This window comes from Salmo salar, chromosome ssa20, assembly GCF_905237065.1.
Source record: "Salmo salar chromosome ssa20, Ssal_v3.1, whole genome shotgun sequence".
Lineage (NCBI taxonomy): Eukaryota > Metazoa > Chordata > Actinopteri > Salmoniformes > Salmonidae > Salmo > Salmo salar.
Window position 1 is genome coordinate 16,742,797 of NC_059461.1, and position 23,360 is coordinate 16,766,156.

Genomic DNA, 23,360 nt, shown 5'->3' on the forward strand with positions numbered 1-23,360 from the left:
AGGTTAAGGAGCCTTTTGGTCCTAGAATTGGCGCTCCGGTTCTGCTTGCCGTGCGGTAGCAGGGAGAACAGTCTTGGGCCTTCCTCTGACGCCGCCTTGTATATAGGTCTTGGATGTCAGGAAGCTTGGCCCCAGTGATGTACTGGACCGTACGCATTACCCTCAGTAGCACCTTAAGGTCAGATGCCGAGCAGTTGCCATACCAGGCGGTGATGCAACCGGTCAGGATGCTCTCCCCTGAGGAGGAGAAGGTGTTGTTGTGCCCTCTTCACAACTGTGTTGGTGTGTTTGGACCATGATAGTTTGTTGGTGATGTGGACACCAAGGAACTTGAAACTCTCAACCTGCTCCACTTCAGTCCTGTCGATGTTAATAGGGTCCTGTTTGGCCCTTTTTTTCCTATAGCCCATGATCAGCTCCTTGCTCACATTGAAAGAGAGGTTGTTGTCCTAGCACCACACTGCCAGGTCTCTGACCTCATCCCTATAGGCTGTGTCATCGTTGTCGGTGATCAGGCCTACAACGGTTGTGTCATCAGCAAACTTAAAGATGGTGTTAGAGTTGTGCTTGGACACCCAGTCGTGGGTGAACAGGGAGTACATTAGTGGACTAAGCATGAACGGGGCCAGGATCAGCGTGACAGATGTGAAGTCCAGGATCCAGTTGTAGAGGGAGGTGTTTAGTCCCAGGGTCCTTAGCTTAGTGTTGAGCTTTGTGGGCACTATGGTGTTGAATGCTGAGCTGTAGTCAATGAACAGCATTCTCATATGGGTGTTCCTTTTGTCCAGGTGGGAAAGGGCAGTGTGGAGTTCGATTGAGATTGCGTCATCTGTGGATCTGTTGGGGCGGTATGCGAATTGGAGTGGGACAAGGGTTTCTGGCATGATGGTGTTGATGTGAGTCATGACCAGCCTTTCAAAGCACTTCATGTCTACTGACATGAGTGCTATGGGGCGGTAATCATTTAGGCAGGTTACCTTCGCTTTCTTGAGCACAGTGAGCTCTTGGAAGAATCGGTCATTGCAGGGGATGAGAACAGCTGGCTTCCTCTGGGTCACTTTGTCATGCACTTTGTCCCATCTTCACGGTTCATCATCTTGAGTGTACTCGAACCAGGAATCTGTACAGCCATATATCCAACATAGTTTATGAAATCAATTGAGGCATTGAACAAATACAAATATGATAGCTAGATACACCCACTTCAAACCCTAGCTAACTAATAAAACATTGCTATAGCCTACACAATACCACAGATTATTTTACAAGACTCACAACATTTTTCTTTCTTTCTGTGACACCAAATGTTTGCAAACTACTGGTAACGTGAACAGGTTAAGATTATACTGTAACATTATGGCACAATGTTGTTGAGCGGTTATATGGACGTACAGTATGTCCAGCAGCTGAGCAGAGAGATAATACACTTCGAAATTGGACGTCTATCCTAAGGATGTCAGAAAATGCCTTCAAAATCGGCAGTTAGTTGCAACAGTGAGCGCTATTACCATCAAGTAGGCTTGGGTTTTGCTAAAATGTTGTGGATAAGGAGGACGGGTGGGCGTAATCCCGTTGTCACGTCCTGACCATAGAAAGCTTTTATTTTCTATGGTAGAGTAGGTCAGAGCGTGACGGGGTTTTGTCTAGTTAACATTTTCTATGTTGTGTGGTTCTAGTTTCTGTATTTCTATGTTGTTGTTTTTTGGGATGATCTCCAATTAGAGGCAGCTGGTCATCGTTGTCTCTAATTGGGGATCATATTTAAGTTGTTGTTTTTCCCACTAGGTTTTGTGGGAGATTATTTTGAGTTAGTGTATGTTGCACCTCTTCATCACGGTTTGTTGTTTTTGTTTATTAGTATGTCTTGCATAGTTTCACAGTTATAATAAAATGTGGAACGATACACACGCTGCGCCTTGATCATACGACAAACGTGACAGAATCTCCCACCACCAACGGCCCAAGCAGCGTGGTCAGGAGGACTGGACCTGGGAGGAAATCCTGGATGGCCCGGGGAGTATCGCCGTCCAAAGGAGGAGATTGAAGCAGCGAGAGCAGAACGGCAATATTACGAGGCTTTATACCATCAAGGCAAGCACGAGGCAGCCCCCCCAAAAATTGGGGGGGGGGGGGCACACGGGGAGATTGGCAGAGTCAGGGTTCAGACCTGAGCCAACTGCCCGTGCTTACCGTGGGGAGCATGTGACCAGTCGAGCACCGTGTTATGCAGTGATGCGCACTGTATCTCCAGTGCGCATTCACAGCCCGGTGCGCTCGTTGCCAGCGCCCCGCATTTGCCGGGCTAGAGTGAGCATTCAGCCAGGAAGGGTGGTGCCAGCTCAGCGCTCCTGGTCTCCAGTACGCCTCCCCGGTCCAGGATATCCTGCACCGGCTCTGCGCACTGTGTCGCCAGTGAGCATTCACAGCACAGTGCGTCCTGTGCCAGCGCCCCGCATTTGCCGGGTGAAAGTAAGCATCCAGCCAGGACGGATTGTGCCAGCTCTACGCTCGAGACCTCCGGTGCGCCTCCACGGCCCAGTATATCCTGTACCTGCCCCACACACCCGGCCTCCAGTGAGTCTATCCAGCCTGGTACGCCCTGTGCCTGCTCCTCGCACTTGCCCTGAGGGGTGTGTTACTAGTCTGGCGCCACCTGTGCCAGCCCCACGCATCAGGCCTCCAGTGCGCCTTCCCAGTCCAGCGATGTCCCCCAGTCCGGAGTCTTCAGCGGCGGTCCGCAGTCCGGAGTCTTCAACGGCGGTCCGCAGTCCGGAGTCTCCAGCGGCAGTCCACAGTCCGGAGTCTCCAGTGGCGGTCTGCAGTCCAGAGCCTCCGGCGATGATCCACGGTCCGGTGACACAAAAGCGGAGGGATCAGCTGGCGGAGCGGGGTCTACGCCCTGAACCGGAGCCGCCTCCTATGCTGGCGGATAAGCAGGATGAGAGGGTTCTTCGTCCTGCACCAGAGCCCCACCGACATTAGACACCGACCCTAACCCTCCCTGTTTTTTTTTGTTTCAGTTTTTGCGTTCAGAGTCCGCACCTTTGGGGGGGTACTGTCACGTCCTGACCAAAGCTTTTATTTTCTATGGTAGAGTAGGTCAGGGCGTGACAGGGGGTTTTGTCTAGTTTACATTTTTGTTTATTAGTTTATTTGTATGTCTTGCATAGTTTCACAGTTATAATAAAATGTGGATGATACACACGCTGCGCCTTGGTCTCCTTCAGCATACGACAAACGTGACACCCGTGACTCAATCTGAAAGTTTGGTGTTCGATCCCAGAGGTGGAAAGTGTTTTTTTTATTTTAACCTTAACCCCTAGCTTAAAGGATTTGTTGCACGCTAGACCTAATTTTCCACTTACTTTTATTGTTAAAGCATCATCCACGCAGTTGATTTGGTCGAAGTTACATTCCTGAGATTTCTCAGGCTTTTTTTCAGTTGATCTAGGGACATGGAAAAACGTTACTCCTGGGTTGATAAGGGCTGGGAAATCTGCATGATCGTTCACAGACTGTTGTGCTGTGACCGACATCATCAGTGTCTTTTCCAGACAAATTTAGTTCTTCAAGTGTTGACATTATCAAGTCCCATCGGAACAGCACAGACACTCAATTTCAGTCAGAATTGCCTTGCATTTTTCTAAACATTTTCACATTTACACCACCAGTTCCCTATGACTCTCTTTCTGGGAGCTGCTGCTGGTTGCTGGTCTACACGGATGTAGTAGTGACGTAGAAATTAGTTCCAAGACAAGGCCAAACAGGAAGTAAACACAGTTTGAGTTATACACATTAATGCTCGTAATAGTGGAAATAGCCAAGTGTTTTGATATTGACATGCGTGTATAGCCCACAAATACATGAGATGGCTCTAAAGTTTCTTGTGCGGACGTTTTGAAGCACTTGTTTTTGTGAGTCTGGCCACTACCACTATATGGCTCATGCAAGCAATTAAGCCAGTCAAAGAAATGTCAGGAATGGAACTCTGACCAAAACACCTGTCTGGATGATGCTTCAACACTAAAAGTACGTGGAAAATTAGGTCTAACATGCTGAAAACCCGAAATATCCCTTTAACCATTCAGAATGAGTGCCTGAACTTAACCCTTAACTTCGAAATTTGACATTTGGAGAAATGGAATGATATAGAGCAGCAACATCGAAATTTGACTGTTGGAGAAATGGTACGATACAGAGCAGCAGCTTCTAAATTTGACATTTGGAGAAATGGAACGATACAGAGTAGCAGGAGCAACCCAGGGTGTTAAAATACCTCAAAATTTGACGACGGGAACAATATGGATAAACCTCTAATTCCGCAGTGAGACAGAGCTTATTGAGCTGACAGCCTAGTGGACAGAATCACACCGCCTGTGTCACAGGATTGTGACAGCTAAGCAGGACACTATGTCCCTGGTATTGTTGCCGTTCATGCTCTCCCTATGAAGTAGACTGTGTCACGGTGAAATCTAGATGGCTACCAATATTAGGTATTTCTTGTGTAGGCTGCTATCCTACTTGAAATATAATCTTGGGAAAATAATTGGACATGTTACTAGCTACTGCCGGCAACACTGATAGAGCTGACCAGTGAAAGCACCTTAGGTCGGCAGACACCTCAATACAACACCTGTGCACTGGTCATTCGCATCGGCTTTAGTGGCTAAGGCTGGCGAGTAGTTTAACGGCCCACAACATGGTTTTTGTGTAAAATGTGGCCCGTCAATCCAAAATAAAAATCGGTGCGCCGGTAATATGGGTCATATCTTTTCAACTGCTAGACACAAGCCATTTTCTCTGTAGTAAAGGTGAAAACCTAACGGTCACAAATCTGAGCTCAGTTTATTCTCTATGGCATCATCACAATTATTATCTGGGTGATTTTTTTTTAGGTCGCACAGCAAGATATTTACAAGGAATTTAGAGCAGACCGAAATGGCTTTTGTCAACTTGAGCTAGCAAACTTGCTAGCTAGCTAGCAAACGTTAGCCAGCTAGCTAGCTAAGTTAGCTAAGAAAACATGCAATTATTCAACATTGGCTAGCAGTAAAGTTACTTGTAAACAAGTCAAGGTACCTACCCAGCAGCTGCTGAAAATATTCTTCCACTTCACAGCAGCTTCAAGAAGAGATTTACAAAAATAGTCTGAGATTCAGGGACTGAAGGGCGTTCTTGTCCACAGATGGGCAGTTCCAAATGCTGCCAGAAACAGGTATTCCACATGGGTTGTGTGCGCAGGGTACACTAAATTAGAATTGTTGCAACCAAGGAGTGGGGCGCGTCTGTAAAGCCTAAAGGGAGAAGAGCGAACAGGCATAGAAAACACACACCAAGTTCAGAAATTTACAAAAGAGCTAAATGAGATCTTCTGAAAATAACTAGGTAAGATACTCAGGTGAGAGAGTGAAGTGGAGTCTTCCTCGAATAACTCTGCAGAACAACTCAGCAGAAACATCAGGCGACATCCTGACAGCTGATACACAGAAATGTTCCTGCAACATTCCCATGAGACGTGTCGGGAACATTAATAACTTATGTTCAGAGAACATGGCAACCATGATCTGTGTATGTGTTGGTGGGACGTTAATGGAATAGTCTCCTAACACTCAGAAAACTGGACACATGAACGTTCTTGCAACGTTACCATGAAACGTGTCTAGGACATTAATATCTTACATTCTGAAAACATGACAACCATGTTCTGTATATGTTTGGCGGTACGTTGATGGAAAATTCTCCTAATTCTAATGCCAAAACATGCTAAAAAAGTTTTTTGCTAACATAGATAGAATGTTCCCCTAACTAATGGAAAACTGGACACTCAGACTTTAGGGGAACATTACGAGTAACATTATTAAAATATTATCTCTTCCTAGAATTGTTAGTTGGGTAGCTAGCAAAAAGCCAGTACTAGACAACAACAAATGAAGACAAAAATTATACTTATCACTCCTTGAGATTTCAGGAGTCCTCTAGCTATAGATTGATCCATCCTTCCTTGTTTCCGCTAATCCTTCCATGTTGCTTTTCATCATCCTTCCATCACAGAGCTCTTCATCACTGAAGACGAGCTGAAGAAAGTTCATGACTTTGAGGAGCAGTGCATTGAGGAGTACTTCCGTGAGAAAGATGACCGCTTCAACTCCTCAAATGACGAGAGGATCCGAGTGACGTCAGAAAGGTTGGACATGAGCAAACACAATCCTGTCATGCTTAAGTACAACACATGATGTAGGCTCTTCCTTTTTGTCAGCAAATCACTTCCTCATCCTCATAGTATGGGGGCCCCGGAAAAAAAACATGAACAAATGCTCCAAAAACACCCAAATAGGTCCTTTTAGAAACTCTCAGTGATGCAGGTCTTTAGATGTTGTATACATAAAATTGTGTCATTACGAACTTTATCCACAATTTAATATTCAGTTTTGTGCAACTTGAGTCGTTTCCGCTATCCATCTGTTCCATTCTCCGTGTAGCCTGCTGCTACAGGTAACTGCCAAAATTAAGGAAACACCAACATAAAGTGTCTTAATAGGGTGTTGGGCCACCACGAGCCGCCAGAAAAGCTTCAATGCGCCTTGGCACAGATTCTACAAGTGGCTGGAACTTTCTGTGTGGAAGCTCTGCATGCTTTCAATATACTTTGTGCCCTAATTTATTCAAGTGTTTCCTTTATTTTCGCAGTTACCTGTAGAATGGACGACGAAGTATTGTTCGAGTTGCAAAAAAATGTCATATAATGTTGCGGATAAAGTTCGGAACGACACAATTTCATGAGTACAAAATCTAAAGACTTGCATCAGTGTACTGAGAGCTTTGCCGTTTCTAAAATGATGTATTTGGGTGTATTTGGAGCCTTTGTTCATGTTTTTTTTTTGCGTCCCCCATACTACACAACGAGGATGAGGAAGTGATTTGCTGGTTGGGGTAAGTTTCTGAAAAACTTTTCTTTCAAACATTTTTATTTGGTTCGAGAAAAAATAACTTCTTCTTTAAGTACATCACATGATGTAGGCTCTTACTTTGCTGCCATTATTTCCAGTCATGGACAATATAATCACTTTCACCCCCTCCTCTCTCTTTTCCTCTCTCTTCTCTCGCTCCCTCCCCTCCTCTCTCTCTCTCACTCCCCCCTTCCCCCTCCTCTCTCTCTCTCCCTCCCCCTTCTTTTTCTCCTCCTTCCCCCTCCTTTCTCTCTCCCTCCCTCCCTCCCACCCACCCACCCACCCACTCCTCTCTCTCTCTCCTCCCCTCCTCTCTCTCCCTCCCCCTCCTCTCTCTCCACCTCACTTGTCTCTTCCTCCCCCTCCCCTCTCTCTCTTCTCTCTTTCTCTCTCTCTTCTCTGTCTGTTGCAGAGTGGAGAACATGGCTATGCGTCTGGAGGAGGTGAATGAGAGAGAACATTTCATGAAGGCATCTCTACAGACCGTGGACATCCGTCTGGCCCAGATGGAGGAGCTGATTGGTCGGATCGCTGTGGCTCTGGAGCGAGTCACGGGAGTGGAGCGGGGCGAGGTCAACAAGGCCCGCTCTCGCACCTCCTCTGACTGCACAGACTCGGCCTACGTGCTGCGTCAGGGTGAATGCCCAGATGCAGCATACTTTTTGCGCCAGAGCAGCTTCAACAGCCAAGAGGGGAACTCCTACCGGCTCAATGAGGGTGCAGAGGGCTCCATTTCGCCGCCCTCCCCCACCAGTCTGGCCATGCGCACACGCAGCCACTCTTTCTACGTGGGCGGAGGTCGCGAGCGAGCCGGGGCCGACCAGGCTCACCGTTTCAAGGAGCGCTCCTTCAGCCTGCAACGAGCCAATAGTTCACAGTCGGTGGCCTTGTGCACTGCCCCCAAGGAGTCTAAGCCCCTCCCACTGGCCACGCTGTCTGTCTCCCAGCAGCACCGCCCCTCTTCATGCGTCGACATCTTTGTGTCGGCATCCGAGGAGGAGGGGCCAGCCAAGGTCTTCTTCGACCCACTGAGGATGGCCCCTCCCCTCCGGCCCGACTCCTCGCTCCACTCTGAGATTATGGAGGCGGTGCTGTCGAGCGGGAGGGACTATGGTGGAGGCAGCGGGTTGGGCGACAGACACTCTGAGGGTGGGGCCGTGTTCGAGGACAGCGTGGCTGCAGACCTGTCACTATGCTCCGCCAACCTGCTCCCAGATAACACCGTGCCGCTCTGGGAACTTGACCCCTCTCCTCCAGCATCAGCGGGCCTGCTGGAGCGCTCCAAAAGCAGCCGCTACCTGTCCACTGGCGGCGGGGGCTACCTGGAAGAGCCTCAGCTGGTCAAGTCTCACAGCCTCATGTTCACACCGCGAGGCTGTTATGGAGGCCTAGGGGCAGGGGTTCAGGTCAAAGCGGCTGAGTACACCAGCATCACCGACTGCATAGACACCAGGTGTGTCTCTGCCCCTTACTCCACCGACGACTGTTGCAACTCCCCCGGAGGCTCCACCTCATTCCCTTTTGACAAGCCCCCTGAAATGAGCTCCTCCCACCCAGAGCGCGAGGCTGAGCTCAGCCACACAGAGTCAGAGCCTGAAGACCTAGAGGACATGGCCCCTGCCCCCGAGCCCCGTCGCACAGGGGGTGGCTTAGGAGGGGTGAGTGGGACCCCCTTCTGCTCGCCCTTCTCCAGGCTGGAACGAGCCAACAGCTGCTCCTCAGACGACTCCTCCCACCCATCCTTGGCCCCTCCTCCCCACAGAAAAAGCCTGTCGGTCAGTGAGAGGATGGAGAGGGGTACAGACCATGGGGTGCTGGGGGAACCCAGGAACCCCTTCCTGAGGAGCAAGTCTGGGGCGCGGCCTGACGCCAAGACAGACAGCCTCTCCAAGAGGAAGCTGACCACCCCCTCTGCATTCCGCAGCTTCAACAGCAGACACAACTACACGTGACAATTATGAAGGGAACAGGAATGGGACAGGGCACATTCTGTTATACAAGACCATAGGGCTGGCTGGGGGGAAAGCAAGGTCCATGGGGAGGGAACCTACCAGTCTTAAACAAAGTGCTATGAAGCTAGGGTAGTTCTTACCTCCTCCTCAAGCTGACTCTCATTGCGTGTTTGGTAATGGAGGCTATGTACCGTGTCTGTCTACAATTTTTTTTGGTCAAGTCAACACACTAATGCATCACATGTCACAGAACACTAGTCTAGTTCACACAAGTATAGAAAACAAATTCTACTAATAACAGGTTAGTCAGAGTCTTTAGAAAATGATCAACTTGGCCACCTGACAATATATGACTATAGGTCAGTATTGCCAAATTTCCTCAGGTTCTCCTTATTTTCTCTTTGCTCTTAAACTGCCCATACCCATGGATATGACTCTTTGCTTTTGTGCTTCCACCACTGACATAGCACTGCATGCTACTGTAACTGCATGCTACAACAGTAGCAGCAGTAGTAACCTAGTCCCCAGGGTAATTGTACGTATTGCATATAAGCCTGAAACGCCAACAACTCAAATCTGGCCTATGTGGTATTGAAAAATAGTCGTGGCTCCGAATAAAAAAAACTTGTGGAGAGCTGAGGTGTTCAGAGGGAGGTGATTGATTAGAAATAAAGCCAATGGCTATGGGTCAGGACTTTTTCCTGATCTTTCTATTGGGTTAATGAAGGCCATGTTTGAAGCTTTGGTCCACCAGACCATCTGAACATTAGGAGGAAGGGTCAGGTGAACTAGATTACAGCAGTAAGGACTGTAGTAGAACACACAGAGACCAGTCAAACATTATTATTTTTAATTGAACCTTTATTTAACTAGGCAAGTCAGTTAAGAACAAATTCTTAATTACAATGACAGCCTACCGGGCAACAGTGGGTTAACTGCCTTGTTCAGGGGCAGAACGACAGCTTTTTACCTTGTCAGCTCTGGGATTCAATCCAGCAAACCTTTGGTTACTGGCCCAACGCTCTAACCACTAGGCTACCTGCCACCCCAAACTGGTGATGCAGGTTGAATTTATGGATATAACAAGGCTCTATTATGTATAATGCATGTCCCTGATTTAAAATCCATGCACACTGGCAGTCAGGTAGCATTGACCCAACAGAGTTCCAGGGTACTAAAATATATTACCTACATGGCCTCAGTAACAAGGAAGATGGAATATTTAGTTAAATGTAGACTCATCGTAAGTGTCTATCTATTTACTTGCGTTGCCCAATCCCCAGTCACGTGGGCTTATTGTCACTGTGGCCTACAGTGTAGAGGAGTAAACACGCACACACACATAATCATACATGCACACTAATGCCTTCAAGGTGAATGGAATGGGTGAAGGAAAGCCAAAACAATTCCTCTAATGTAACAGATTGTTTGATAGCACCAGCATCATTCCAATGTTATAAGTACTTCCCTTAGATTGCCTTTTCTCAGTGAAAAACTCAGAACTGGACACAAGAGGGAGATGTGACCCTATTTGGAGAGTCCTTCATCCTAAGCAGTATGCCCATTATGAAATTGCAACACTTCAAAATCAAAATGATTAAAGTAGCCTTTTTAGCAACCAAACATCAAACATGACTGGTAATAGTACCCGTTCCTTTCATTTCTGTGGTAGCAGCATTCTGTTGCTTGGGTCTGACACCAGTCTCAAGTAGCCAGACATTTTAATCTCCTGTTCGGTTTGAATAGTGAGCTTCAAGATGAGAAGGCTGGAAAGCTAGACAGACACTGGCCTATGAACTATCATTGGATCCGTCCTTCTTACTTTTTTTGCAGTCGTTCATGATTTATTCTATTCAAATTGAAGCACCAGACTGACCAATGTAATCACCTAGAATGGTAAACTGAAACCGGCAGAAAATTGTCTGCAAAATTTGTAGAACTACAGAATACTGTATGTAAGAGTAGGCTAGAAGAGAATCGTTTGGTAACTGAATTCCACAAGATGGAGTTATTTGAAACATTTGCAAAAGAGTCAGCTCTATGAATCGTATGCATTTTATGAGAGGTAGAGACACCTTTCAAGTTAATGTAAAAAAGCAATGGCAGAGAACCAGTGTTTTTCAAATCCCTTAATTTATTTCAACTCATAATATCTGACTGGTGTGGAATACCTGTTACAACATGTTTGTAATGATGGAACTAGATGAGTAACATTTACATCACAGGTTCTCAAAAAATAAGATATGTTTGTGTTTTATATTTGATCAATATTATATCACTTTAATTGAATTACATTGCAATTGTTTTGATTGCTTATATTGACCTATTTTTTTGCTTACAATGAATAATTGAATGGCTGTTTGAAATACGAACTGACTATTTGTACCTTCTCAGTGCTATTTTGTCAAATTTAAAGTATTGAATTATTACAAGCTTTTAACATGTATAAAAGGTGTCACCTATAAGCACTGATGTATTATATGGTTTACTTAATATATCATGTGATTAATTACTATATTGTACATCACAATCACAATTCAAGTATTGAATCATTTGTTTATATTGTATGTTATTGAGCAGCTGTCAAAGAGAAAGAAAAATATATTTTTGAATGTAAGTTGGATATTTTAAAGCAATACTCCGCTAAAAGCATTACCAAACTGAGGGTGCCTTTCAAGCATGGAGTGGCTATTTGAAATTCACAGTAATTAAAACATTACATGAAATCTGCACATTCATTTTGTTTGTAAATTTTCTCACGAATCTAGTTACACAATTAAGGACCCATGGTATTATTTTCCTGAATTTCTTAACTGTGGGGATAATGCAGTTGAAGTGGTTACAGCGTTTTGTCGTACACTGGAGAAAAACATTGATTTCATGGCTAAGAACATGTGCGAGACCTATGAGATAGACCTAGGAGATAGACCTAGGAGATAGACCTAGGAGGTGGCACTGGCACTCTATGCCTTTTGATAGTTTGTTTTTGGAGAGGGGGGGACTGGCTGCTCTCTGTGTATCTTCACTCTTGGTCTGAATGTTTCATTTGCCTTATCAATGTCCAATACTATTGAATAGGTATTTTCACACATTTCCTAAACTGCTTCTTTATTTTGTAAGGATGTAGATGTGACACTCAGCAGATGGAGGAAATGTGTTGTAAAATAAGGAATATTCCAATCTCTCTTGAGCAGACAGGCCTCCGCTAATCACTGTGCATATGCATTCAACCCAAATTCTCATGGGACCTTAGATCTATATTTCTTTTGTGTAAGGAAATGTAAAATGACCACTCTCTTCAGTTGTGTTCCATGAAACCCAACCCTCCCGCCCCTTTTGTGGACACAGGAGTCAAAGTTAAAACCAACTAAAACCAACAATGAGCTTTAATACAAATCACAAAGTGTGAAGAATAGGCCGGTGAGCTTGGGCTTTTGTTCAAAACTAGTGTAAGAACATCCAACAACTTTCAGGTGCAGGATGCATATAGTCATGAAGAAGAAAAAACTGCACAATGTTGGATTCTCGTGTTGTTAGTTGTTGGTGCGGTTTTATCTCACAATACACGGGATAGTTCACTTTTATAAAATGTTAAGTAAATAAATAAGCTAAAGTTTTAATAAAAAGTGAACAAACTGTTTAAAAGATGTCTCAACACCATTGAACACACTCGTTGAAGGAACATTGCATTTCAATAGAAGAGCGATAATGTGAAGGTTTGGTTCCCCTTTGGCTTTTTGTCCAGGCACTGGTTTGGATCCTGGGTCCTTTAATTAACCTCAGTGAATGGGCTCTTAGCCCTCACGGGGACAAAATAAATATTTTTGTTTTCCTTATGGAAAGGGGCATGCAAGGACAAACATGTCCATAGCACTTCTAAATCCTGTGTAAATGCTCTGTAAATGTTTGCTCTGTTGTACAATATACTAATACATAAAATAAAAGGGAGATCTATGTACTGTACCAGTCAAAAGTTTGGACACACCTACTCATACAAGGTTTTTTTGTACATTTTTACTATTTTCTACATTGTAGAATAATAGTGAAGACATCAAAACTATGAAATAACACATATGGAACTAAAAAAAGTGTTAAATAAATCAAAATATATTTTAGATTCTTCAAGTAGCCAACCTTTGCCTTGATGACAGCTTTGCACACGCTTGGCATTCTCTCAACCAGCTTCACCTGGAATGCTTTTCCAACAGTCTTGAATGAGTTCCAACATATGCTGAGCATTTGTTGGCTGCCTTTCCTTCTCTGCGGTCCAACTCATCTCAAACCATCTCAATTGGTTTGAGGTCGGGTGATTGAGCTGTTCTTGCCAAAAAATGGACTTGGTCTTTTACCAAATAGGGTTATCTTCTGTATACCACCCCTACCTTGCCACAACACAACTGATTGGCACAAACACATTAAGGAAAGAAATTCCACAAATTAACTTTTAACACGGCACACCTGTTAATTGAAATGCATTAAGGGTGATTAACCTCATGAAGCTAGTTGAGAGAATGCCAATAGTGTGCATAGCTTTCATCAAGTGAAAGAGTGGCTACTTTGAAGAATCCAAAGTATAAAATATATTTTGATTTGTTTAACACTTTTTTGGTTACTACTGTACATGATTCCATATGTAACCTAGAATGAGTAGGTGTGTCCAAACTTTTGACTGGTACTGTATGTCTGAGGACACAGATATGACAGTAGCCTAATACCGAGAATTTTGCCAATGCGATCCAACAAAACCTAATGTACAGTATTTTCTCAATATTTTCCTATACTGTATCATACAGTTTTGTGAATCATAGATTATGGTTATAATTCAAAGAGGTTTTCGTTTCCCCTCAATCTGTTGGAGAGTAGGATACTCGTATGCTAAAGAGGCGTCCAAGCACATTTCTGCAATAATGCTGATATTGTAGTTTTACTTGAGGGGACTTATCTTCCGGCAGTCTCACTTTATTTAGTGTCCTTTAATGCATGCAGTTCTTCCACTGATTATGTACAGAAATACATTGTAAAATTGATATGAGAGAGAGAGATTTTAAATGACCTCACAGTAGTGAGTATTTGGATGCAAATGCAAATGCACATCTGTATTCTTCAATATGAATAGGATCATGTCTGGCATGCATGATTAAATAAAGAAATGAATACATAACTATGGTGTCTCTGTTGCAGGTTATTTTTCAATGTGTTATGAAAAGGATGTATCGCGTTTACCAGGAGCACAGGTAATAATGTTATAACTAACTTGTAACTTTGTTGTTAAAGGGATAGTTCACCCAAATTACATATTGGTTTCCTTACTCTGTAGTCATTTGTAATTTGGGTGAACTATCCCTTTAACATCAAAGAGAAACAATGTTTAGTCAATGGAGCACAATTCTCTGCAGTAGTCACCACATATTATCACCCGGTTGGTCCTAAAATCACAATAGTAGCCAGTATCATATAGATGCTGACTGCGGGTCTCTGAAAGGACAACATTCACTGAATGGAACACATTCACAGGCATTGATAATTCAAAGTTAGACTCCCTTGTGACATTGTGTTGTTTTGAATGTAGGCTACCTGGGACTGTGGATATATGAAAACAAAGAGAATATGCCAAACTTCGAGGAAAGTGGCCGAGAGGGGTTCAGCTGCAACATCATCTCTATGAGCAGTCATCCCTCAGTGTAACATCTGCTTCCAACTCACACCCTCAAACACATAGATCCCCTGAACGCAACACACTTTACATCCCACTTTCCAGCTCACACTCTCAAACACCTAGATCCCCTGAACGCAGCTCACTCTCCAGATCACAATCACCTGAATTTTGATCACCTGTTCACAAACCTAGATGTCATTATTACACACTATTTAGTTCAGTTCTTTGCACCCCATCACTGTGCGGTATTGTTTGTTTTGTGACACACGTCTTTCGGTACACTGGGTTTCCCTGTGATTTACTCCTCCTGTGTATGACAGTTTTTGCCTGCCTCACTAACGATGCCTTTTGCCTATTCCCTGTCTGTACTTTAGCCTATTGGATTTCCTGTTATCTACCTATTGCCTGATCTCCCAGACTACGTTACTAGCCTTTTCCCTGCCTGTACTGTTGCCCTTTTGGACCCCCTGTGTATGACCTTCTGCCTGCCCCTGGACCCAGCTACCTGCCTCCTCCTGTGGTCCTTTGCAATAAACCCTGCTGCGCCCTGCGCTTGAAACCAGCTCTCTATCTCCCCTCGTGTTCGTTACATTCAGGGTCTCTATGCTGTCACCTACTGATATGTCATCTCTCAGTGCAGTGCATCTCTCAGAAGAAGTGGGGATTTTGAAAGGAGTGGATGTTTCGAAAGGAACCAGTGGCAACTTTAGCATGTAAATCTTGGTGGGGCAAAAAATATATATGTGGGATGCATGCCAGCAAAGCCACTACACAACACTAAACAATACATTAATTGCACTATAACGGTGACAAACGGTGTCCACAAACTGTTAGGGCCTACATAAATCTGTCCCAACAGCAGAGTCTCAACACCTTACCACTGCTACTGTACACATGGCTATCAGCGGAGCCTTGTCTGGTAGCAAAACAGTTCCTTCAGCCTCCTTTACTGCCTTTAAAAACAAACATAGCTGATATGGTTGACTTACTTAAACAAATGTGGTTCCTACTGACAATTGAAATGTACAAACTATGACATAAGGGGATGACAAGCAGATAAGAGGTAATCCGTATTTTCTATTAAGACATTAATGAGCAAGCTAGGACGGGCGTACTCAATATAACTATTTGTTCAGCTCTTTTGATATGTACAGCGACAGAATTCAGAACATGGGCCATTCTTACAGTGCTTCCTCTGTACACCAAGTCAAAACCATAGGATAAATGAAGGGGGCATACAAGCAGACAATGCAAGCTCTTAAAATATTCAGTGATTACATTTCTCAAAAACAGGTTATAGGCTACATGTGCACCACCGAGTCTGAACAGTAGGCGAAATTAAGAGGTGAAAATAGACCAAATTATTAGGGTGAGGCACATAGGCTACTAACATCTTACTACACAACATACACTTAGTATTACTTTCTTAGCTACAGTATACATATCCCCCTGGCATATTACATAATTTATGTGTTACAGGTCCCAGTTTTGGGACTGGTGCATCAGATAATAGTTCCTGTAACACAGGATAAATTATGAAACAGGAGAACGTGGCTTCTCTTTCAAAGGTTCTCAAGTATTACAATTGGTTACTTTTTCCATCACTGCATGTATGTAACGTTACGTTTTTCGTAAATGCTAGCTAACGTTAACTACCTTAACTTGTAAAAAAATTATTAATTTTACAATGTATTATTTATTATTGAATATTTGAAATAATAATAACTTAAATATCAAGTCATGGGGGTTCTAGTAGTTATGGAATTCAAATAAAATCAAAGTTTATTTGTCATGTGCGCCGAATACAACAGGTGTAGACCTTACTGTGAAATGCTTACTTACAGGCTCTAACCAACAGTGCAAAAAAGGTGTTAGGTGAACAATAGGTAAGTAAAGAAATAAAACAACAGTAAAAAGACAGGCTATATACAGTAGCGAGGCTATAATAGTAGCGAGGCTACATACAGACACCGGTTAGTCAGGCTGATTGAGGTAGTATGTACATGTAGATATGGTTAAAGTGACTATGCATATATGATGAACAGAGAGTAGCAGTAGCGTAAATGAGGGGTTGGCGGGTGGTGGGTGGCGGGACACAATGCAGATAGCCCGGTTAGCCAATGTGCGGGAGCACTGGTTGGTCGGCCCAATTGAGGTAGTATATACATGAATGTATAGTTAAAGTGACTATGCATATATGATAAACAGAGAGTAGCAGCAGCGTAAAAAGAGGGTTGGGGGGTTGGGGGGCACAAAATGCAAATAGTCTGGGTAGCCATTTGTTTACCTGTTCAGGAGTCTTATGGCTTGGGGTTAAAAACTGTTGAGAAGCCTTTTTGTCCTAGACTTGGCCCTCCGGTACCGCTTGCCATGCAGTAGTAGAGAGAACAGTCTATGACTGGGGTGGCTGGGGTTTTTGACAATTTTTAGGGCGTCCCTCTGACACCGCCTGGTGTAGAGGTCCTGGATGGCAGGCAGCTTAGCCCCAGTGATGTACTGGGCTGTATGCACTACCCTCTGTAGTGCCTTACGGTCAGAGGCCGAGCAATTGCCGTACCAGGCAGTGATGCAACCAGTCAGGATGCTCTCGATGGTGCAGCTGTAGAACCTTTTGAGGGTCTCAGGACCCATGCCAAATCTTTTTAGTTTCCCTGAGGGGGAATAGGCTTTTTTGTGCCCTCTTCACGACTGTCTTGGTGTGTTTGGACCATTCTAGTTTGTTGTTGATGTGGACACCGAGGAACTTGAAGCTCTCAACCTGCTCCACAACAGCCCCATTGATGAGAATGGGGGCGTGCTCGGTCCTCCTTTTCCTGTAGTCCACAATCACCTCCTTAGTCTTGGCTACATTGAGGAATAGGTTGTTATTCTGGCACCACACGGCTAGGTCTCTGACCTCCTCCCTATAGGCTGTCTCGTCGTTGTCTGTGATCAGGCCTACCACTGTTGTGTCGTCTGCAAACTTAATGATGGTGTTGGAGTCGTGCCTGGCCATGCAGTCGTTGGTGAACAGGGAGTACAGGAGGGGACTGAGCACGCACACCTGTGGAGCTCCAGTGTTGAGGATCAGCGTGGCAGACGTGTTGTTGCCTACCCTTTCCACCTGGGGGCGGCCTGTCAGGAAGTCCAGGATCCAGTTGCAGAGGGAGGTGTTTAGTCCCAGGGTCCTTGACTTAGTGATGAGCTTTGAGGATACTATGGTGTTGAACGCTGAGCTGTACTCAATGAACAGCATTCTCACATAGGTGTTGCTTTTGTCCAGGTGGGAAAGGGCAGTGTGGAGTGCGATTGAGATTGCGTCATCTGTGGATCTGTTGGGGCGGTATGCGAATTGGAGTGGGACTAGGGTATCCGGGAGTATGCTGTTGACTCCTTTCGACAAGACACTTCTCCTGAGAGATGCACTGCACTGAGAGATGATATATCAGTAGGTGGAAGCATAGAGACCCTGAGAGATGACTGCTCTAAGAGATGACATCGCAGCTGGACCCTATTAAATTCAAGCACTTCTAGTGTTAAAAGACTCCTTTCGAAATCCCTACTTCTCCTTATATGGTTCCTTTTGAAATCCCCAATTATCCTTCTATGGTTCCTTTCAAAACGTCCACTCCTTTCGACACCCCCAGTTTTCTTGAGAGATGTACTGCACTGAAAGAGGATATACAGTATCAGTAGGTGGCAGCAAAACGACGGATGACTGCTCTGAGAGATGACATCACATCTGGACGCTATTAATTAAAGTGGCCCACTTAGAACTGCTATGGCGCATGAGTTCATTCTGATTTCACGGAAGAGAACATTCCGTTCTACAGTCACACGTGGACACACGCTGCTGCACACACATCTGTCATAGTCAAGGTTGCCATGTCCACGATTTTCGTGAAATTGGGATACTTTGAAAGCGATGTCGCAGGTGAAAATGTATTGGCCGCTGTGTCGTTTATCTTTAAAAATATATATTTCACTGTGACCTGCTGCTGACTGTCAGTCAGTGTGGCAGGCTGTTACTGAGTGAGTGAGTGAGTGAGTGAGTGAGTGAGTGAGTGAGTGAGTGAGTGAGTGAGTGAGTGAGTGAGTGAGTGAGTGAGTGAGTGAGTGAGCGAGTGAGTGAGTGAGTGAGCGAGTGAGCGAGTGAGCGAGTGAGCGAGTGAGCGAGCGAGCGAGCGAGTGAGTGAGCGAGCGAGCAGGGTGGGGATGACCGGAGGAGTGTGTGCAGGTTTGCCAGATATATATCAAATTTCTAGAACAATGACTACTCAAAAACCCACCCAAAAGGCCTGAAGACTAGACCCATTTTTTTTCACAGCAAGAGAGAAGTTGCCATATTTACAGTGGTGGAAAAGGTACCCAATTGTCATACTTGAGTAAAAGTAAAGATACCTTAATAGAAAATGACTCAAGTAAAAGTGAGTCACCCAGTAAAATACTACATGAGTAAAAGTCTAAAAGTATTTTGTTTTAAATATGCTTAACTATAAAAAGTAAATGTAATTGCTCAAATATACTTAAGTTTCAAAAGTAAAAGTATAAATAATTTCACATTCCTTATTATACAAACCAGACGGCCCAATATATTTGTTTTTTAAATTTACGGATAGCCAGGGGCTCACTCCAACACTGAGACATAATTTACAAACGAAGCGTTTGTGTTTAGTGTGTGAATTGGACCACTGTCCTGTCCTTCTATGCATTCGAAATCTAACGAGTACTTTTGGGTGTCAGGGAAAATATATGGAGTAAAAAGTACATTATTTTATTTTGGAATGTAGTGAAGTAAAAGTTGTCAAAAATATAAATAGTAAAGTAAAGTACAGATACCACAACAATGTACTTAAGTAGTACTTTAAAGTATTTTTACTTAAGTACTTTACACCGCTGCATATTTATACAATTAACACCTTTTTCCATAATGTTATCGAGCCAATTAAACAGGAATATCGTAGTAACTTATAACAACATTGGAAACAAAATTTGGTTTTCCTCACAATAATAATTATTGCGTGCTATGACATGTCATAATAAAGGAGACAAGATAATTTGAGAGAGAGAAAAGATCATTTGCCCTTATTTAACTCGCCAGATCAATTTCCATCAATGGATGTCGATTTAACTCGTTTGACACCTATGATTAAACAATAAAGGAGAAGGGGGTATGGTATTATGGCCAATATTCCACGGCTAAGGTTCTTGACATGACGCAACATGGAGTGCCTGGATACAGCCATGGTATATTGGCCATATAGCACAAATCTCTGGGGTGCCTTATTGCTATTATAAATTGGTTACCAACGTCATTAGAAAAGATAAAAAGTATTTTTTTTGTCCTACCCATTATATATGGTCTTATATACAGCATTCAGGGCTCAAACCAGATGTATAATTGTAAATAAATCCCCTTTAAGAATGTACATAACTATAGATAAATTCGACAGGAGAGTTAGAGTGATGAATGTTGGACAGAGGTTCTCGAAATCTCTGAGCAAGAAACACTTGGACAAACTTTTTTTTTAAACTAATGTTAGATTATTTTCTGGCAATTGTGCTATTGTGTGCCAGATGTTAAGACTACAAACCATTATAAATAGCCTATTTGCTAGATTGACTTGTCCTTTCAATAGGCATAGGCTACAGACAAAGATCTGTGTTTATGTTTGTAATTAAACTTGCCATTGTTTGCTTAAATAAAGGCAGGTAGCCTATAGTTCCTGACAGGCCTACATCTCATTTCAGATAGTCTACAGTAACCTGTAGGCAAGATGTAAACTGAACGATCTAGCAGCTTGCTTAGTTCAAATTAACAGACAAATGTATTCAACATGAATAGCGAGGCGATTTCGAGGTAAGAAGTGCTTGTGTTTCCTAATAGCCTTCTAGAATAGGCTACTGAGGATGGGGTCATAATTTCAATCACTGAATTAAATATTAATAGTATGTATACTGAATAAAAATATAAACGCAACATGCAACAATTTCAAAGATGCTACTGAGTTACAGTTCATATAAAGACATCAGTCAATTTAAATAAATAAATGACGCCGTACTCTAAGGATTTCACATGACTGGGAATACAGATATTCATCTGTTGGTCAAAGATACCTTAAAAAGGTATCAGAAAACCAGTCAGTACCTGGTGTGACCACCATTTGCCTCATGCAGTGCGACACATCTCCTTCACATAGAGTTGATCAGGCTGTTGATTGTGGCCTGTGGAATATCTAATGCGTTCTAACAACTGATCGTCTGTTTCGACAGCGCTTTGTTAACTTCCAATTTAATTAACTAAACATGCACATTAATAATTGTATAATACCACAAGGCTACAACAACAATACACTTAAGTTATAGGCTATTTATTCAATTGGTTTGCCAGCTCCAGGTAGGCTATACAAGTTGCACATTGATTTGCAATGACTCCAGTGATTTCAACATTTTATTGTATCAAATGGTAGCCTACGGTAGCCCGGCCCCACATTGACATATATATGAGTAGGCCAACAGAGGCAAATGTATCGTTGCACACATTTAATGTCAGTTTCAATGAGGACTTTTCCCCATACAAATAACCACGTGAGGGAGGTCCATAACTTCCATTTCAAATTTCCACATTTTTATTAAAACTTGACATGGCAACCCTGGTTGTAGTAGTAATAGGGGATATTTTATGAAAATTCTGAAATTAGTTTAGAAGCTAGCCTACCTATGACGGTGAACTGCGTAGTCTATAAACCAGAAACATAGGATAGAATAATTGCATTGATAAATATATCTAATTTTAATTGCGGGTTCATTTGGGGAAGTGCGCCTGGTCAACATGTTTTTCCAAAACACGTTTGGAGTGGGCGTGGAAGGCTACTGTCCGTCCCATGCCAGTTGTAAATATTGTAACGACCCTGGGTTTATAAGCGCGGAAATCGACTCTGCCGCTCGAGCATGCTTTTTGCGGCACAGTCGATAGCGCGCCGGACTTCGGGCTTGAAGGTCGAGGATTCGAAACCTGCTCTCTGCTGTTTCATTACATTGGTGTCGGAAGTGATCGGACCTTGCATCCACGACAGTGCGTGTGCTTGGCCGGTGAGCGCGTTCCTGTAAGACGTAGAGTCGCAAGCTAGCGTGAGGACGCGCTCTTTGAAAGGAGGGAGTAGTGTAACGACCCTGGGTTTATAAGCGCGGAAATCGACTCTGCCGCTTGAGCATGCTTTTGCGGCACAGTCGATAGCGCGACGGACATCGGGCTAGAAGGTCGAGGGTTCGAGACCTGCTCCTTGCTGTTTCATTACAATATTCACACTTTGTAACGCCCATCTAACAATGTTTAGCCAACAACAGACACTGTAGCATAGAATACTGAATCATGTTACTAGCCTACCCTTTAGAAATATGATTAGGGTAGAATAGAATGGAATAGACCACTAGCCTAAGTAACACATGTGGATATTGTTGTCGGGACTAACTCATGAGGACTCAAGCCGCAGAAGAGACATTTTTTTTCCAAACTGTGGGAAAACCTCGATTGTTCTCCTCGCGTCGTCTCTCCTCCTCTCCTTCACAAAACCCATTGGTCGCGAAAGCCAAAGGTCCCGCCCCTCTGACGTTCTCCTCCAATGGGTTTTGAGAAGGAGACGACGCGAGAGGACGCGATGGGAAATGGGAATGCAATTGAGATCTTCCCAGGGTCGTTGGGTGAACTCGGAGAAAGGGGTTTACATTTGGCTGATTTCTCCTGCCTCTCCGGACTTCAGGGCTATACATTTTCATGCATACCTTAGTTTCAATTGGGTACGTCGTGATTGTCAAATTAAAAAGTAGACAGTATTAATTGAAAAGTAGGCTAGTATCTGCAACTTAAGTAGGGCAATATTGTTTCAAATTAGTGTCTTTCCTTGACCGTAAAATGACAAACCACATGACATGTTGTCTGAAACATCATGAAGACACGCTGTCGCTAATTATAAATACAATAGGACTAATTATTATAACCCTGGGCTTTAACGGAAATTACTCCCAAAGTAAATGGTAAACTACAGTCAGGATTTGGGGCACTGTTCAATTGTCTTTTAAATTATTGATATTTCCCAATTGATTCTTGAATAATGTAACCCATAAATTCCCCACGAGTTTAGCACAAAATAGGGTCAAAACTATATATTGGATGTCATGGACTGTCTGTCCTTTCATCTGGAGCGCTGGATATAAAAAAAAAATGACGACCATTTTTAATTGTCATGTTAGGCTTTACACTGGAATAAAACATCAGGACAGGAGGAATAAAACGAGTTTTTCTTCTCAACTTTAAAGATTCAACGTGTTCCATGCTCAGGAAATGTTAAGGCAATGAGTTTGAGAAATGATGTTGCAATAAGGATGTGTCAAAGAGGACACGTGTGTGGATTGAGGGGATTTGATTAATCTGGCCTGGGCGCCGGGTTGCATGTTTTGCACTGTAAAAGTTGATTGCACTTGTTTTGAAACCAGTCTGCTTCCAGGGCGTGAGCCAGTGCCCCATTCAAAGCCTATGGCGTCTAGCGATGTCTGCTCAAAAGAAAAGTGACGTAATTAAGCACGTGGAAGTAATGACTAAGATTCTGTTCTTCCCAATAAAAACGATGCACCAGGCTGCCTTGTTGATAACATGACCGTGGGGCGCAGGTTACTGTTCGAGTTGAGAAGCGCGCACCTCCTTCGTCCCTTTTCCCGTGTTACAGCCGCGCGGATCAGAATAATCGAATCCGCCCAATGTGGCAGGACAGAGACAGATGTCTTGTCATAGTGTTCACCCAGTGATTGGAACACCATCCCGTCAATCAA

General features: G+C 43.7%; 1 protein-coding gene across 4 annotated transcripts in view; it reads left to right on the forward strand.

Annotated features, from left to right (window-relative positions):
- Window positions 1–12,954, forward strand: part of trpm3 (transient receptor potential cation channel, subfamily M, member 3) — a 253,566-nt gene extending 240,612 nt beyond the window's left edge. For all 4 annotated transcript variants that reach the window (XM_014160640.2, XM_045703003.1, XM_014160646.2 and 1 more), the window contains 2 exons: window positions 6,052–6,184; window positions 7,360–12,954. In XM_014160640.2, coding sequence (XP_014016115.2) covers window positions 6,052–6,184; window positions 7,360–8,899 — 1,673 coding nt within the window. In that variant the 3' untranslated portion in view covers window positions 8,900–12,954. The remainder of the gene's footprint in view (window positions 1–6,051; window positions 6,185–7,359) is intronic.
- Window positions 12,955–23,360: the final 10,406 nt, after the last annotated feature.